Source organism: Homarus americanus, unplaced genomic scaffold (assembly GCF_018991925.1).
Source record: "Homarus americanus isolate GMGI-L3 unplaced genomic scaffold, GMGI_Hamer_2.0 scaffold4896, whole genome shotgun sequence".
NCBI classification, from domain to species: Eukaryota; Metazoa; Arthropoda; class Malacostraca; order Decapoda; family Nephropidae; genus Homarus; species Homarus americanus.
Window position 1 is genome coordinate 2,117,736 of NW_024749657.1, and position 19,308 is coordinate 2,137,043.

The 19,308-nt window shown below is 42.2% G+C and overlaps 1 protein-coding gene across 1 annotated transcript in view; it reads left to right on the forward strand.

The window, feature by feature from the left end:
- LOC121853518 (PDZ domain-containing protein GIPC1-like) overlaps nucleotides 1-18,858 on the forward strand; it is a 120,778-nt gene extending 101,920 nt beyond the window's left edge. The window contains 4 exon segments of the mRNA XM_042347674.1: nucleotides 5,930-6,068; nucleotides 8,495-8,604; nucleotides 9,007-9,088; nucleotides 16,702-18,858. Coding sequence (XP_042203608.1) covers nucleotides 5,930-6,068; nucleotides 8,495-8,604; nucleotides 9,007-9,088; nucleotides 16,702-16,862 — 492 coding nt within the window. The 3' untranslated portion in view covers nucleotides 16,863-18,858.
- Nucleotides 18,859-19,308: the final 450 nt, after the last annotated feature.

Consider the following 19,308-nt stretch of genomic DNA (forward strand, 5'->3'; position numbering starts at 1 on the left):
TCAGTCCGCCCCTGTACGTCATTGGCAGCCAGGAGTGTTGAGGATGGCACACGTGACACTGAATGGGTGTCACGTGCACAATGAAGGGATGACACACATGTTATTATCATTTCCGACACTCGTATATCAGGACGGGTCGAGAGAGAGAGAGAGAGAGAGTCATGTTTTCACTAATAACAAAGTGATTTTCTGAATGATTGATTTACCTAAGACTGTATTTTGTGTAATACTGTATTTTGTGTGTGTATGGTATGTATGTATGTATGTATAGGTAGTCATACACACAAGGAAGTAATGGGTTTCCGTGTAGTGTTGTGTGTAATGGCCGGTAGCTCTTAGGGGTTTGTGAGAACGTATTTATCTTCTTTAGGTTTTGTTATGCCAACTTTTCCGTGTGTGTGTGTCTCTCTCTCTCTCTCTCTGTCTGTCTGTCTGTCTGTGAACAAGAACATGTTGTGTTAAGTACTTTCTGTGTGAGGGAGTGTGGGTGTGAGGGAGTGTGGGTGTGGGGAAGTGTGGGTGTGGGGGTGTGGGTGTGAGGGGAGTGAGAGGTGAGGGGAGTGGTGGGTGTGATGTGTGTGTGTGGGAGTGTGGGTTTTAGGGTGGGGTGTGGGGGTGTGGGTGTGGGGGAGTGAGAGGTGAGGGGAGTGTGTGGGTGTGATGGAGTATGGGTGTGAGGGTGGGTTTGGGGGGTGTGTGGGTGTGGGGGTGTGTGTGTGGGGTGGGGGTGTGTGGGGGTGGGGTGAGGGGTGTGGGGTGAGGGAGTGGGTGAGAGGGAGTGTGTGGGGTGTGAGGAAGTGTGGGGAGTGTGGGGTGAGGGAGTGTGGGTGTGGTGAGTGCGGGTGTGGGGGTGTGGGTGTGAGGGAGTGTGGGTTTTATGATGTGTGGGTGTGTGGAGGAGTGTGGGTGTGAGGGAGTGAGAGGTGAGGGAGGTGGGTGAGAGGGAGTGGGTGAGAGTAGGGAGAGGCAGGATTGCTCCACTCACACCATTGAGACCATCAAGGCAATCAGTGAGTGGGAGGAGGGGGGTGGGGGTAGAGGAGGTGAGGAGAGATGGTAAGGATGAGTCACCCCTCCTTCCTCCATCCACACACCCACCCCTCCCCCACACTCTATCCCCCCTCCTCTACACTCTATCCCCCTCCCCCACACTTCCCCCACCCCACACTCCCCCACCCCACACTCTTCCCACCCCCACACTCTTCCCACACCCCCACACTCTTCCCCACCCCACACTCTTCCCCCTCCACCACACTCTTCCCCCTCCACCACACACTCTCTCCCCCTCCACCACCACCACTCTTCCACCACACTCTTCCCCTCCACCCACCACCTCTTCCCCTCCCCACACTCTTCTCTCCCCCTCCCCACCTTCCCCCTCCACCACACTCTTCCCCTCCACCACACTCTTCCCCCTCCACCACACTCTTCCCCCCACACCTCTGCCTCCCCCTCCACCACCACACCTCTTCCCCCCACCACACTCTCCCTCCCCCTCCACCACACCCTCTCCCCCTTCTTCCCCTCCACCACACTCTTCCCCTCCACCACACTCCCCTTCTTCCCCTCCACACTCTTCCCCTCCACCACACTCTTCCCCTCCACCACACTCTTCCCCCTCCACCACACTCTTCCCCCTCCCCCACAGTGAGGTAGAAGTATTATATCTCTCAGTGAGGTAGAAGTGTTATCTCTCTCCTATCTGCTGCTGTTGTGTTGGGTGACAGAGAGTTGTGGTGGTTAATGCCGGAAATTATCTCTCGGTGGCCTTTTTGGTGTTGTGTCGGCTGTCATTAGTCGACCTACTGTACTGTTTATCATTGTATAGCTGCACTGTCCTGGGCATTAGGAACCTTGAGTACAGAGACAGGTTAAAGCATCTTAATATGCGCTCCTTCGAGAGACGTTGAGTGAGGGGCGACATGATCGAGGTGTATAAATGGAAGTCAGGGCTAAACAAAGGGGACATTACAAAGGTACTCAAACTATCCAACCAGGAGCGAACTTGTAGCAATGGTTTTAAATTAGACTAAATGTAGATTTAGGCGCGAGATAGGTATACACTGGTTTGGAAACAGAGTAGTGGATGAGTGGAACAAGTTACCAAACATCATCATTAACTCGAATTCGCTGAGTAGCTTCAAATATAAGTTGGATGGATATAGGAGCGATAGGGGTTGGGTGTAAACGGAACTGCCCAGTATGGGCCAATAGGCCCGCTGCAGTTTTCTCCATTCTTATGTTCCATGTATATTGTTTGTATACCTGTACTGTGCATGTATATATTTTTTATACCTGCAGTGTATGTATATTGTTTGTATACCTGCCCTGCTTCTTTACAATTTGAACTTATTTGATGGCTATAATGAATTAATATTTATCTGTCTATTCTTGGCTCGTGTGTGTGTGTGTGTGTGTGTGTGTGTGTGTGTGTGTGTGTGTGTGTTTTCTCACAGGCATGGAGAGTTTGGCCTCATTCCCAGATTGCCTGAAGATGGTGATGGGGAAGGTGGTGGTGGTGGTGGTGATAGTGGTAGGGTGATGTGATAGTGGTGGTGGTAGGAGTGATGGGATGATGGTAGAGATAGTGGTAGTGATGGTAGTAGGGGAGATGGTAATGGTAGTTATTTTGGATCACGTGAATATTAGTGCCTCCCCAGCTTATTTTCTCAGATGATTAAAACCTCACAATCTACCTGGGTGGGTTAGGTAACGTTAGATTTACAATAGTTGATAGATGACATGCCAGTGTTTGCACCTTCCCATGTGATGATATAAATGACATTCCAGTGTTTGTACCTTCCCCTTTGATGATCTAAATATTATCCCAGTGTTTGTACCTTCCCCTGTGATGATCTAAATTATCCCAGTGTTTGCACCTTCCCATGTGATGATATAAATGACATTCCAGTGTTTGTACCTTCCCCTTTGATGATCTAAATATTATCCCAGTATTTGTACCTTCCCCTGTGATCTAAATATTATCCCAGTGTTTGTACCTTCCCCGGTGATGATCTAAATATTATCCCAGTGTTTGTACCTTCCCCTGTGATGATCTAAATTATCCCAGTGTTTGCACCTTCCCATGTGATGATACAAATGACATTCCAGTGTTTGTACCTTCCCCTTTGATGATCTAAATATTATCCCAGTGTTTGTACCTTCCCCTGTGATGATCGTTTTAACTGAGGCTGGAAATAAGTGCGTGGGAACTGTGTCACAAGCTCTTTCGTTTTTTTGCTACAGGTTCTTATATGAAGCTGTACTGTACATTATGGGTCATTCCTTAAATATGTTACACTGTTTATTGTAGGTTATCGTGAATCGCTGCAGTTGTGTACTGTATTTATAAATTTACCTTTATAACACAAGCTGTGGCGGGAGATGAGCTAAGGAAAGTTTATTGAGTGAGGTTCTTCGGTGAACACCAAGTATGGTCATTTATAACATTCACTTCCCCGCCCAGCTTGGAAATAAAAGTCAAGTACAGATATTGCAATCGTTTCGCGTCTCACTACAGTACGGTACTTACACTCGCTACAAATGAACTTACTGTATGTCAAGTTTCCTTCTTGGTGACACAAGTAATGCTAAAACTTTACGTATCAAATAAAAAATCATTTCCCGCCTCTTGTCATGTGAACATAAGAACAATGGAAGGTTAGTAAAGGTATCATATGATCCATGTTTTGATCTCAGATGTGGCTTTTGAAAACGAAAAAATAAGTGTCCCCGCGTTCCTTATCACCGTGGTTTGTAGCCTGCCAGATACAGTACTGTACTAGAATAATGTCCTGATAGATTATGTCTATGAGTACAGAATTGTGTAAGCTAGGGCTACGTCTCCACTTCATACACTTGGTGGGCAACTGTTGGTGCTAAACTTGGCGGGCTTGTGGCGCTACAGAATCATTAAGTTTTTTAGATTGATAAAGATCTACAAGTTAAGGGCGTGATCCTCTAGAGTGGTAGGGAGGAAGGTGATGGCGCCGTAGGAGGCATCATATCCTTCCGTTTGTCCAGGTGGGTGGGGAAAGTGTGAGAGTCGCTGAGAGTTCCACCATCTGGCGCCGCGGTCACCCTGTTGGTGGTGGAGACACCCGCGAAAAGAAAGTGCCTCGCTTCTTCACTCGTTACTGCCGATTGTGCAGTTTTTTGTTTTTTTTTAAGTCCATCTCGCCTTGTTGGTCCGCGTATCTCAGGATAAGGGTAATGGCCTCTCCCATAATGGTTCTTATGGACTATGGTGTGAAGTCATGTTATCCCCAGATATTACGGAAAAAAAAACACCCTTGAATTTTACACATGTTATACGATGGCTAATAAAGCTTACATACAGCTGTTAGTATCACTGGTAGCACTGCCGCCCAGATTATTGAGCAGTGAGGAGCCGAGTCATCTTCAATTACCGAGCCAGAAATACTTTGGTTGCCGCCTCTCACATTCCAGATAATTAAACTTGATCATGACAGCCACAGTTACCAGTTTTAAAATATAGTACAGTACAGTATACATATTTCATGAATTACACCTTATGTAAATAATATATCTCGTCTTGAATAACAGGCAACTACTCTTCGTGAAACATATAGAATAAATAGTTCTACTCCTTGAACAGCTGTGGTCAGTGGTCACGCGGACTTAGTCATCATTCAATGTCGTTGTTGTTGTAATTGTTGTTGGCTCAGTGTCTTAATCTTCCAAGAAGTGAGGAACATAATATTGTGGTTATCTTGCCCCAGTGGACAGAGAGAGGAGATATCCTCCTCACTGCGACAGATTCACCATTGTATACCAGCGAAATTTGCATTCTTTTTCTGAAATATATCCCATAGTTAACAATACCTGAGTCCGCCCTCACCCTATATCAGAGACTTATTATTTATGGACTTGACGGCAGAAAATTATCGTATAGCCAATTTTGGATCACTGAATATTAACAACGCTAACCTGACATGAAGATTAACCACCCTAACATAACCTGAAGATTAACCATGCTAACCTAACATGAAGATTAACCACCCTAACATAACCTGAAGATTAACCATGCTAACGTAACATGAAGATTAACCACCCTAACATAACCTGAAGATTAACCATGCTAACCTAACATGAAGATTAACCACCCTAACATAACCTGAAGATTAACCATGCTAACCTAACATGAAGATTAACCACCCTAACATAACCTGAAGATTAATCATGCTAACCTAACATGAAGATTAACCACCCTAACCTAACCTGAAGATTAACCACCCTAACGCTAACCTAACCTACCTTACTCAAACTTAACCCCCCCCCCCCGAGGTAGCATAAGGTGGTTAATCTAAAGATAAAATAAACTGCAGGGTGTCTAATCTTCAGGTGATCAAACAGTTTAAAGTCTGGGTGCCAATTTGAACACGATCACACACAGCAATGAAGGAGTAGTCACTAGTATATTTTGCTTTCACTTTAGCAGTAGTAACACACTTTCCTTTTATTCGCCGATGGTCTCATTGACACTCCCACACCGCCTCTCTTTATTTGTTTTAATTGGTGGGTTCGTGTCCCCCAGTTAACAGTAGTGGGTGCAGTCAGTAGTAGCGGTCGCGTGTGGTGTGTGTGGGAGGGGATTCGTTGTTACTCAGTTTATTGTTTACATATTATTGTTTACTTCAATTTTTTCCACATGTCTGTTCTCTCCCCTTTCGTTCACTCCTTCCTCCTTTGTTCCTAGCCCCTCCTCCTTTGTTCCCTCCTTTGTTCCTAGCCCCTCCCCTTTTGTTTCCTAGCCCCTCTCCTTATGTTCCTAGCCCTCCCTTTTGTTCCTAGCCCCTCCCTTTTGTTCCTAGCCCCTCCCCATTCGTCCCCCCTCTCTCCGCCCTCCCCCTCATCCATCTTATAACCTCACCTCACACAGTAACTAATGATGGCGTTGTGTCCTCAGATTGGTGACCACATAGAGAAGATCGACGGGAAGAAATTAGTGGGTCACCGTCATTACGAAGTTGCCAAGATGCTGAAGGAGATCCCAAGGGGCACCACCTTCGTCATGAGACTGGTGGAACCTCTGAAGGCTGGCTTTGGTGTGTACCTTAACCGTTTTCTCACCCACTACCACAGCTACCACCTCTCTCCTCACATAAAAAGGGGGGGGGGTATTTATTATTCGTATAAGCTGTAAGACTATAAGTTTATTATAACAGTGTATAACTAGAGACATATAAGGATTAGGTCTGGTCTTGTTAGAAAATAAAAAAAAATAACTCGACCCAGTTAAGTTCAACTCAGTCTTGCCTAGCCAAGCTCAACCCAACCCATCCACAATCCAGCTAAACCTAGCCCCTCCCCATCCCATCCCATCCCATCCCATCCCATCCCATCCCATCCCATCCCAGCCCTTTCCCAACCCACATCAGCTCAACCCAGCCCATCCCCAACCCACCCCAGCCTTCTCCAGCTCAGCTTAGCCAAGCCAAGCCAAACCCACCCCACCCCAACTAAATCCAGCCTAGCAAAGCCCAACCCACCTAAACCCAGCCTAGCAAAACCCAGCCCAGCTAAACCAAACTCAACCCAATCCAACTTGTTAGTGAAATGAAATGCGACTCTTTTTTTTTTGCCCAGCCAAAATTTTGATTTTTTCTCTGTGATTATTTTCATTCACCAACAATTCGACCAAGGACAGCCGACAAAAGCCATACGCTGCCAGTAGGGTCCTTTCATCAGCATTGTTATGAGTCTAGGATGGAAGTTGTCCCTAAGTATTCCTTATATTAAGTACTTAGTTTATAATAAAACCACAGCCCATTTACCCCAACCTGTTACTGGGCAGATAATTAATCGTAGAGTGACACATACCCTGATATTTTCATTTTTCTGGTATTCAGTTCACTGTGTTGGTAACAATTAAAACAATACAGTACTCTGTATTTGCATTTTTCTCTTAACTCTTATACTTAATGCCTGGATGAACAAAAGGTCCCCAGTGATTGGAAAATGGCTTATGTGAGTCCTATTTTCAAGAAGGTCGATCGGCACTCCACGAACAACTATAGACTGGTGAGCCTCACCAGCATAGTATGTAAAGTACTTGAGAGTATTATCAGAGATCCGCAATGGAACATCTACGAAACAACCTTGTAAAGGATTGCCAACATGGTTTTATGCCGGGGCGCTCCTGCTTAACACAATTGCTCAAGGTATTGGTGAATAATGGCACGAAATTATCATCTGTCCCTGTCACAAGCGGAGTACCACAGGGCAGATTATTGGGCCCGCTGTTGTTTGTTTGTTTCATAAATGACATGCCTGACGCTGTACACTCCTCCATACAAATGTTTGCCGATGACGCCAAGTTATTTCGGGAAATCAAGAACCAAGCGGACTGTGAGGTGCTGCAGAAGGATCTCTGTGAGCTCCAAGAATGGTCGAAGAAATGGCTGCTGAGATTCAATGTCACGAAGTGTAAGAGGATGCACCTGGGCATACCAACGGTAAGGAGGCGTATCATATGCCCCAACGGGATGAAGAAGCTGCACTATTTGAGACTGAATGTGAGAAGGACCAAGGTGTGTATGTTGACAATGAGCTGAAGTTCTTGGGCCATTGCGAGAAGGTAAATCAGGCAAATAAATTATTGGATCTTATAAGAAGGTCGTTCAGATATCTAGACGGTCCGTCCCTCGTAACGATCTTCAAGAGTGAAGTGCTTCCCCATCTGGAGTACTGTCACCCCGTCTGGTTCCCTAGATATGCTAGGGACTGTCAGTTGGTTGAAAATGTTCAAAGGAGGGCCACCAGACTGGTGCCTGCACTTCGGCACCTCAACTACCCTGAGAGATTGGAGCGCCTGAACTTGTCTAGCTTATACTACAGACGGGCAAGGGGGGACCTAGTTGATGTGTATAAGCATCTCAAGGGGCACTACTCAGTCGAGTGTCCTTACTTGGAGCTGGCGGACGCTCGCCCCACAAGGGGTCACAGCTCAAGATTGAAGAAGCTGCAGGTCCAGAAAACTGTGAGGGCAGACTTTTTCGGAGTGAGAGTTGTGAACTCTTGGAACAATCTACCAGAAAGTGTTGTGACGGCACCGAGAGTGAGCTCTTTCAAGACCAGACTTGCCCAACACTGGAGCAGGTTCAGATACATTCAGGAGCCGGTGCATGCAGTACTTGCCAACAGTGCGTAACAAGATGTGACTGATTGCCCAAGCGGCTAACGAGCCGATCAGTGGTGAATAGGATAAAAGTAAAAAAAAATATACTCTCCAGGAAATATTGGTCTTTATCTCTTATATTTTTTATAGTACAGTACAGTATATAATTTTCGCCATGTGTCAGGTTACTAGCTGTTCGGGAAACCTATGATGTTTGGTAGGTTCAGTCACACTGGATAACTGTAGAAGCCAGCTCATTTTTTTTTTTTTTTGTACAGTACAGTACAATACTCAAGAAATATCAATCTTGTTCACTTTACAACTTAACCTAATTCAGTTTCTTTCTCTACTCAGCAAATATTGGGCCTCGGTCAGATCCACGGTCCAGCAGTAAGAAAGGCTACGGCAGTGGTAAACAAACACTTCGCTTCAAGGCCAATGGACAAGCTGAAGTGGAGGATGCGGTAAGTCACAATATCCTGGATTATTCTCTACTACAGTGAGTCTTAAATCAGATATTCTTGTTTATTTCGTATGTTTGTCAGGCTTCATATTTTTTCTAAAAAATAAGACGACATATATGATTTTTTCCTATTTGTTTCTCTCAGGACATAAGTTTTGTCTTATAAATTTGTATTGTTGGTGACCTATATTGTCAAAGTACAATATCCATTAGTTTGAGTTGTTATTTTTTCCTCCTATATTACGACATAATACCTTATCAAGAAGGATCACCAAATACCTTATATCGTCATGTTATAAAGACCGACTTGCTAAACATTCTTCCTATAACTCTTAATATGGTCATGGTACACATCGCTATTTTTATATCATAAATACTGACTCGTTGAACATTCTTCCTACAGCCGGATGATCTCTCTACATTTGCGACTGAAAAGATTAATTCATTGCTGGAAAACTTCATGGGCATCAATGACAATGACTTAGGTAAGTGTATTACCCTTGAGTGGTGTGTGTGTGTGTGTGTGTTCGCACCTTATTTTGAAAACTACAGGTATTAGTCATTATGAGTTTTATCACTGATGTCTAGCAGCTAGTGACATCCTTACAGTGCTTTATAGCCTTATGAAAAAATAGGATTTCCCTAGGATTAGCTCCCAGCATATTTTACCAGATTATTAAACACCCTAATGTTACCTGGAGGGGGTTAGGTTAGGTTACTTTACTTTATCCTCTTTGCCACTCGTTAGTCGCTTGGGTAGTCGGTCACGTCTGTTATGCACTGTTGGCAAGTGCTGGACATGCACTGCTCCTGACTACATCTGAGCCTGCTCCGGTATTGGTCAAGTCTGGTTTTGAAACAGCTCACACTCGGTGTTGTCACAACACTATAGCAGATTGTTCCAAGAGTTCACAACTCTCACTCCGAAAAAGTTTGCCCTCACAATTTTCTGGACTTGTGGCTTTTTCAACCTTGAGCTGTAACCCCTTGTGGGTCGGGCATCTGCCAGCTCCAGGTATGAACACTCGACTGAGTAGTGCCTTCTGTCATGTTTATACAATTCAATTAGGTCACCCCTTGCCTGTCTTCAGTATTAGCTAGGCAGTTACAGGTGCTCTAATCTCTCTGGATAACTAATGTGCCATAGTGCAGGCACCAGTCTGGTGGCCCTCCTTTGGACATTTCCAATCAACTGACAGTCTGTGGCATATCTCAGGGACCAGACAAGGAAGCACCTTGAGATCATTATGAGGTACAGACCATCTAGATATCTGAACGACTTTCTTATAAGACCTACTTGTATATTTGCTTGATTCACCTTCTCACTATGGCCCGAGAACTTCGGTTCATTGTCAACATACACCTAGGTCCTTTTCACACTCGGTCTCCATTAATGCAGTTTCTTCTTCCCATTGGGACATGTGATATGCCTCCTTACTGTTGGTATGACCCCTTGACCCAGGTGCATCCTCTTACACTTCATGACATTGAATTTTCGCAGCCATTTCTTCGACCACTTTTGAAGTTCACAGAGATCTTTCTGTAGCTCTTCACAGTCTGTTTGGTTCTTAATTTCCTTGGATAACTTGGCATCGTCCACAAACATTTGTCTGGAGAAGTGTATAGCTTCTGGCATATAATTTATGAAACAAACACAAGTAAACAATATTGGGTCCAGTACACTGCCATATGGTACCCCGCCTGTCACGGGTACATATGATTTCATACCATTAAAAACCACACAGACAGCTTGCCATCATGAAGAAAGTATCCGATCGACGCTAGGACACCTCCCTGAATCCCGTACCCTTCCAATTTATTTCTCGGCCTTTCACGAGGTTTGCTGTCGAAAGCCTTGGCAAAATCTAGGTATATATTGTCGATATTACCTCCATGTTTCAGAATTTGATACGAAACATCCATTACCTTGAATAATTGTGTTAAACAGGAGCATCCCAGCATAAAACCGTGTTGGCAATCCTTTGCAAGGTTGTTTTGTAGTAGATGTTCCATCATGGCATCTCTTATGATGCTCTCTAGTACTTTACATACTATGCTGGGTAGGCTCGCTGGTCTATAATTATTCGTGGAGTGACGATCGCCCTTCTTGAATATGGGACTCGCATAAGCTATTTTCCAGTCACCGTGGACCTTTTGCTCATCCAGGCATTTACAGAACAGGATCCTCAGGGGCTCAGCAAGCTTGTTGCACAACTCTCTTAGCACCTGGGATGCACCATATCAGGGCTGGGACTCTTATGAACCTTTAGCTTTGGCAATTTATTCCTTATATCCTCTTCTGAGAATACAATGTGGGTCAGCACTGTGTCAAACCATCTATCCTCAAACACAGGAAGATTGTTTGCATCCTCTCTTTTGAACACCGAGGAAAAGAATGTGTTGAACACCTACACCATGTACTGATTAGAATCTGTGTAACTACCATCTCCAAGTCTCTGGACCAATACGCCAACTCACGTTTCGAATTTAGACTTTGCATAGCGGTAAAAAGCCTTTGGGTTTGACTTGACCTCGCTTGCAATCTGCTTCTGGAACTTAGCTTAGTTCCTGGATCTGCCATACATCTTCCTGCCCTGCTCATCAATTTCTCGTAACCCACATCTCGAATTCCTGAGTTTTTCCGAACTTTGTCGACTGTCGCATGGTTCATGTTTAGCGGTCTTCTTGTATTCTTGGATGCACTTGGTTCGGTCTTTGGTATTTAACGATCAAATAGTTCACTTTACTGGCCATCGATAATACTCAGCATAGTGTGTGCGTTCTTATATCTTAGTGAGTCAGGCCAGTGAATACCTCTCGTCTCCTCTCTCATCCCGTCGCAAATACCCATGTAATATTTGGACCTGTTTATGTCATGAACCAAGTAACAGTTAAATCTGAATGACATTACCTGGTGACTGGTGCCAACGGGGACCAGGTGTTCCAGCTTGGCCACCATACCCTCCTTGTTAGTTATGATGAGGTCCAGCAGTTTGGGTATTTGCTCCTCTCTGTATTGAATTGGATCTTTAACTTATTGGAATAGAAATTTGTCTCGGAGTTTCTACAAAAAGAGTAGCGGAGTTACTTAGGTCATTTGGCATGGTCTCATTTCTCCAATTGATGTTGCCATAGTTAAAGTCCCCCATGATAAGGAGGTGGCTAGGGTTGAGTGCTGTTGTATTGTCAGTTAAGGCTCTAAGTTCCTTTGGTTTAATAAGCTACAGTTTGTGGATCTGTAGATACACCCAACAATAAGTCCCTCCCCTTTAGTTTAATTTTACACCACTTTGGTTCTTCAAAAACATCCTCCCCCTTCACTCTTACCAGACTGGCTCTAAGGTCTTGCCTAGCATAGATAACCACACCCCTCTTGCAAGTTGCTTGAGAAAGGTTCGTAAATAAGTCCTATCCATCAATATTAATGTCGCATTCCTCGGGGTTGATTCTCCTGTTTTTATATAACAGTTCTACAACTACTCCTATATCGGGTTGATGTACTATGAGTAGGGTTTCAAACTTCGCTCTCTTATCAAGGAACTTGTCAGTATTAGTGTATATGACTTTTCAGCTGGAATTTGCCCTCAATAATGTCTCTGATATTGGTAGTGACTCCGGCCTCCCTCCTTTTTCAGCAGCTACTTTGTTTACTAAATTCATTGTATTTCGTGGGGGTTGGTCAGAAATGAAAGTGTTTACATGGCACTTGCCTCCTCCTGGGTAGGAGGTAGAGCAGGTGGAGGGTGTTCTGCTGTCCCCTGGTTCTGTACTGGTGCACTTGCCTCCACTAGCCTTCCCCTTGTATGTAACCCATGCACATCTGTCCCCATTCCTCATCGAATCCTCCCTCTACCGCTTTAAGTACCACAGGAGTTCTTTGTGCTGTTCACTCTGCATTACCGTGCAGTCTGGGTTTGTGAATAGTACTGTATACCACTAAATGCATTGCTCCTTGCTAAGTTTTTTGCCTGCCGAATAACTTCCCATTTCTTACCTTTAGTCACTAGTGTGATCCTGAGGTGGCGAGGCCTGTTCTCCTGCCTTTGCCCCAGCCTCCTCATGTCCTGAGTGGCAGCTGACAAGTTCAGATCCTTTTCACAGATATTCTGAAACTTCATCTTATCGTGTTTTTCCCTACTCTCAGCTTTCTCCGACTGGCTCTCAGGGACTCCAAGTAATATTATTTTGTTACTGTGTTCGAATCGTTACCATTGTTCCTCCTCTCCCATATCAGTAGGTCTACTAGGTGTCAAATCTTCAACACACTTCTGTAGAGTCCCTAGCCACTAAAGGACCTGTTCAGATCGTGCATTACTCTCCGTCATCTTCTGTGACCCTGCTACAGCCTGGGCATAACTCTTCTTTACTACTACTCCTATTCTATCAGCTACTTCCTCAGTCTTAGTGAGGATCTCTTTCCCAACTTGCACTAGTCTGGCAACCAACAGGGATCCAGCTTCTTCTATTTTCGTCTGTAAATATCTCTATCCCTTAGGTTAAGCGTGGTTAACATTCAGTACCCAGTACTTGCCAACAGGGCTTAACAAAGATGTGACCGACTGCCCGAGTGGCTAATGATCCGATCGGTGGCAAAGAGGATAAAAGTAAATAAGTACAATTAGTGTAGATTAGGTTAGGTTAGGCTAGATTAAAGTAGATTGGGTTAGGCTAGGCTAGGTTAGGATAGGCTAGATTAAAGCAGATTAGGTTAGGCTAGACAAGCTAATCTAGACTAGACTACAGGTAGGTAAGGTTTAACTAACATTATGGTGTTTAATCATCAGGTGAAATAACCTATAGGTCTAATCTTCATGTGATCCCAAACATTTACCTCTGTAGTCCTTGCTTCACGTGGGTGGAGAGTCAGGAACCTCACGTGCTCTTTGATGGAAGTTTTGCTGAAGGATTGCTTGTGTTGGATGAATATCAGACATGTAGCGAGTAAAAGATTTGTGCTTCAGGCAGTGTTATTTTGTGGCCAAAGTGAGTTTTGGTTGAGTTGGATATTGTATTTTTTTTATGGAAGGATAGTGACCACAACACAGTCTAGCAAGATGCAGTGAAACCACCATATAGTGGACTCCTCTCTCTATATAATCCACTAGATGGGAATTTCATATCTAATGGGTCTTCAATATAACAGACTTTCCTCTCCGTATAGTCTGTTAAATAGTGATTTCTGAAGTGAGTGAGGCCTTTACATTAACCTGTTTGCTACTGATTGGCCTGTTAGCTGCTTGGGAGACGTCTCATTTATGCACTGTTAACAAGTACTTTATGTATTGTCTTAGGCGTGAGCAACTGCCAAGGGTGTGCTGAGTATGCTGTATGGCTGGAGTATTTAAGTGGAGGAGTTTATTGCTTGATTGTCTTTGTAGGAGAATTCCCTGTAGTACTGAGTTGGGTGGTGGCTGATGCTAGTCTTGGAGAAATGTTCATGAGTATTTTCCGAATATACAGTACACTATTGTCAGTGATTATGGGGATGTACTCTCACTGTGTAGGGATTACTGATTTGGGTACTTTTGGCATTAAATCATGCATATAACTTTCCACCAATAATGTTGTCTCAGAAATGCCAAGAACTAACAATGGTCCTCATTTCATTGAAATCCAGAATGGTCATGTATAGGTTTTAAAGAACCTAAGAAATAACAGGGAGGAAGTAACATCCCACAGGAACTGTTTCATTAAACAATTAAAACCCAATTGTGAGAAAATATGATCAACTCTTATGGCTGTTGGGATGAAACCCCACCTGTTGTAATAGAACCAAAGATATTCTTTTGTAAGACCAAAGAACTTAACCTAACCTGAATCTTCTTACATTTATGAACTCTTATGGCACCTTGGGCAGGTACAGTATTGTGTATACTGTACAGGTAATGATATAATTTGACTTATGATTTATGATAGTAAATCATTTCTACTTATTTATGTATGCAAATATTTAGATTTATTGCAAGATATTAGGTTTTCAGAAACATATCCCTGTTGTAAATCAAGCAAGGTATACCTGTATTGTCTGTACAGTACATGGATGTCTTGACATGTCTGCACAGTACAGAACAGTATGAGTATAGGAGGGCTTGGAGAATCCCTTATACCTGATCCCAGTATATATGCTAGGGACTGTCAGTTGATTGAAGATGTCCAAAGGAGGGCCACCAGACTGGTACCTGCACTTCGGCACCTCAGCTATCCAGAGAGATTAGAGCGCCTGCAACTGCCTAACTTATACTATAAATGGGCAAGGGGTGACCTAATTGAGGTGTATAAACATCTCAAAGGGCACTACTCAGTCGAGTGTCCTTACTTGGAGCTGGCGGATGCTCGCCCCATAAGGAGTCACACATCAAGGTTGAAGAAGCCACAAGTCCAGAAAACTGTGAGGGCAAACTTTTTCAGAGAGTCGTGAACTCATGGAGCAATCTGCCAGAGAGTGTTGTGACGGCACCAAGTGTGAGCTTTTTCAAGATTAGACTTGACCAACACTGGAGCGAGTTCAGATATATTCAGGAGCCGGTGCATGCCCAGTACTTGTCAACAGTGTGTAATAGAGACGTGACCGACCACCGAAGCGGCTAAAGAGCCGATCAGTGGTGAAGAGGATAAAAGTAAAAAGTACGACAATGTTCTTGATGCTGTATTCACCATCAAAAACTGGGATCAACTGAGGTCCCAAATGTGCATTGATTTATCATTACTGTACTAATCTTTTCTAAGATAGAAAAAAGTTATTACAGGAGTCCTCTGTTATAAGAGTATTCACTACCTACGGTTTTGTGACCATCCACATGAAAAGTTCCAGCATTTAAGTGGATTCCACTCAAAAACTCTGAAAACTCCCGATAAAATCTACGTATTTTGAGCTTAAGCATTTGAAATTTCATCCTCTTCCTGGCATTATTCATGCACACATGAGTGTCCCCGCGCCAGTCTCCCGCTTTGTTTCGTTCAGACCAGTGCTGTGTTGTGTTTACTCCTGACTTTATTGTGTCTTTTTGTGCATGTTGTGGTGAATTATTTTATAATTATTGTAGCCATGAGTTCCCAACCCAAACAGGGTGGTGCAGCACTCAAAAGGAAGCACACTAGCTATAATATAGATGTAAAGTTAGAAGTGATTAGGTGAAAGAAGAGTGGGAATCCACCAAGTCCTGTTTCTTTTTTCATCCTCCGACTAATCCTCCATCCCCCAACACCCACCTCCATCAAACCAATCAAGCCAAACATCTTTACCTTTGAAGCTAAGTAAATAAAATATTTTATTATGTTAACATTATTTATTTTTAAAACATTACAATAAGTTTTTTGTCTCCATAAACCACTGGAGTGATTGTGCACCAGCTGGCACAACCTACGTTGCCTCAACACACCGACCCCAATAAACTTTAAGGATGTTAAATGACTTATTAAGTTAAATAATTTCTTATAATAATGAAATGTTTCTTAGGAAAATAATTGTTAAAATATATCATATACATTTTTTTTAGTGGTTCATGTACAATGTCATGGTCCCAAGTCACCTATTTCCATTATTTCTGTGAGGATTAATTCCCCGCTTTAAGTGGATTTGTTATCAGAGGCTTTTTTCCGGTCCCAGTTAACCGTGGATAATGGGGACCCCCTGTACTATGCTGTCTAGAGAGATAGGTATAATGTACACAAGATTAGAATCAGCTGATCTGAAAATGAATTATGATATCTAACAAGTATTGATAAAAGTGTTAGTAAGAGTAACAGTTTAATGTAACAATGGCCCGAAGTTGTATATTGTAGGTGATTCAGGGTGTTCCTTAAGTCATTTTATTCTTCTTATCTTCCCACACCTGACACCCAGTGTTATAACTTAGCCTTAAGAGAGATGGATTTGTAACCTTCAGTAAATTAATTGTGTTACTGGTGTAGAAGAGTGAAAGAGGTTCTTATAGGCATGGTTCACCATAAGGACAGCATACTATACTAAGCCTTCAGTACACAAGGAGGCAGCTGAGTGTTTGAACACCATGTACAGAACAGTATAATTTTATATACCTGTACAATGCAGAACTATTTACCATTATGCAGTGTACTAATTATAATCTGACTATTACAGCTGCTCAGATCTGGGAAATAGGGCAGCAGAAGCAAAATACAATGGAATTTGCTGAGGCTGTGGACGATTCAGATCTAGAAGCTTTTGGATTTACTGACGACTTCATCTTTGAACTTTGGGGAGCCATTACCGATGCCAAGGCTGGCAGACTGAAGAAATAACTCCTGTTCAACTATAAAGAAAAGTGGCAGAGTTGTGGAAGGAAAATAATGACGTTACCCGAGGAGAGAACTCTTAAATTAAGTGATTTTTCCTTTGTTATATATTCTTGATCCAAAAAGTTATTTATTAGTACTGTGTTGTCAGTAATACCTTCATGTATTACATAATTAAAATGAACTATTCTGGTAATTATATATTTCCTTTTTGATTGACTTATATGAAAATGTTTATACAGTGAGAAAAATGCCATATGTTTTATTAGACAAAACACATGTTCATTTTTTTATGGTTGTTACTAGAAAGACATTTTGATGCTTCATTATTTGGACATTAAATAGTTGAACTGAAGAAAATTATTACAGGAAAATGAATTGATAAAGTGCAAAATAATGAACTGAGGGTGGATGATGCTACTGTATGTGTTTGGCTCATAAAGACTACTAAAAGTATTAGTGGAAATATTAGCTTACAAAGATGATACTTATCACCACTAGAGAGGATATACCATACTATATATAATTGATATCTTGTGCTAGAAATAACAATCTCAGATATTTCTTTGTCTTCTACAGAAAAAGCCCAGATAGTAACCTCGTGGCCTTTTAGACTACAGTATGTGCTGTACCAGGTTTGGATACAACCACTCTCTGTATATAATTTTTTATAATACTGTACACCTGTCCAGTGTCTCTACTGAAGAACTATTATTCTCTAGAAGTGTTAATTGACCATGAGTGCCACGGCTGTGTGTTGTGTGTGGTTCTCATGTTGTAGTTACTCATGCCTTATGATTCTGGGACAATCAAGAGCATTATAAGATTATGTATTTTAGTACAGTACATGGACGTTATAGTAGCACCTAAATTTTCACACAAGATATAAGGTCTTCCCCCAAAAAATCTTAATTAATGTTCTAGGTATTGTTCTTATGTGATGTTTTTCTATAGGGTAAAATGCAGAACACATGAGAAGGCCACACTATTTTATGAATTGGAATCATGCAAAATACATTATATAATTTTATAGGGCAACTACCTATTGTCCAAAGTCAGTCATGAATGTTGTGATTATAAAAAGAATTTGTAGTAAATATTTTTATTTAGTCAAAGAAACATTAAAAGAGCTAGATTCATTCTGCATACATAAGATTGAAGTCAGTAGTATTTACTTACTCTATTTTTAAAACCTGTAAACAAGAATACAGGTACTGTATCATGAATCTGTTTATATATGGAATTAAATGCTTTGTGTCAATGAAATTATGGAATGTTACATAAATTAAGAGATTATAATGAGTGTTTAGAAATATGACATAACTACAGTATCTAGTTATTGTGTCCATGAGGAAATGATGAGGTATCAGAAGTCTCAAAGGGAAGAGAACGTCCACTGGTACACTCAAGGACACCAGAGTAGTCATTGGTATAAACAGTTTAAACTAATTCTTTTAGTACAAGTGTGTTTAGTGATGACTCCTATATGGGTAACTAACTAAACTTGATGATACAGTCACACTAGTACCAAAGGATTAAACTGTAACTTACTTCATAGCTGTATCCCCCCCTCCCCCACACTCAGTCAGAAGCTGTATTTATCATTTTATTAACTTATACAATCTCATATTACAGTTTCATTCCATTATTAGTTACAGTACAGTTCATTGTTAATTGCTCACAAGATGATGCAATATTCCTACATATAAAGTCAGGCCCAAAGCCCCACGACAACTACAGAAATATGAAGGTACTGATGTAGGATTCATTAGACAGTGTTGCAGCCAGTTACAGATTACTTCATCTTCAGAATGTTCCTTGGAAGATTATAATACACAACCCACCAAGATGATGTGTGTGTGTGTGTTTGATCAGAGAGTTGCCCCAGCTCTCACGTCATAGTTTAAATATGATTGGCAGGTTGTTTTATAGGTAAGGTGTTATGTATTTATGTAACTCAGTGAGCATTTCCTTGTACAGTTAATATAATGAGCTTTGTGTACGTGAGACTTTAATTTTCCTCTCGAAAACAAAATCTGTGTATGTTTGTTTATTAATTAGTTTTACCCACCTTTATCTGAGACTCCATTCAACAATCGTCCTTTTTATTTCATGGTTTATGACTTTGTACTTGAAGAATTCTTATCATCCTCTGTAACTTGACACTTGTAAAATTCTTATTAATTAGTGTTACCTTTTTTTTATGTAATGGGTGCTGCAGCTAAGTGGATATAGCACTCATCTATCCTATTAGCCTGCACCCAGGGCACCTCCTAATTGCTCAGAGTCGTTCTAGTAAAGGAAATCAGCAATCATGCAGTGTGTCTATACTGCCTCCTCCTCAGCAGAGTTATCTGCTCACAGCATGTAATCCCTCACTTTCCATGTTTCTGATGGATGAAGGCTCAATAATGTGTGTATGTCCAGATTGCCAGCTGGTTGTACAGGATTG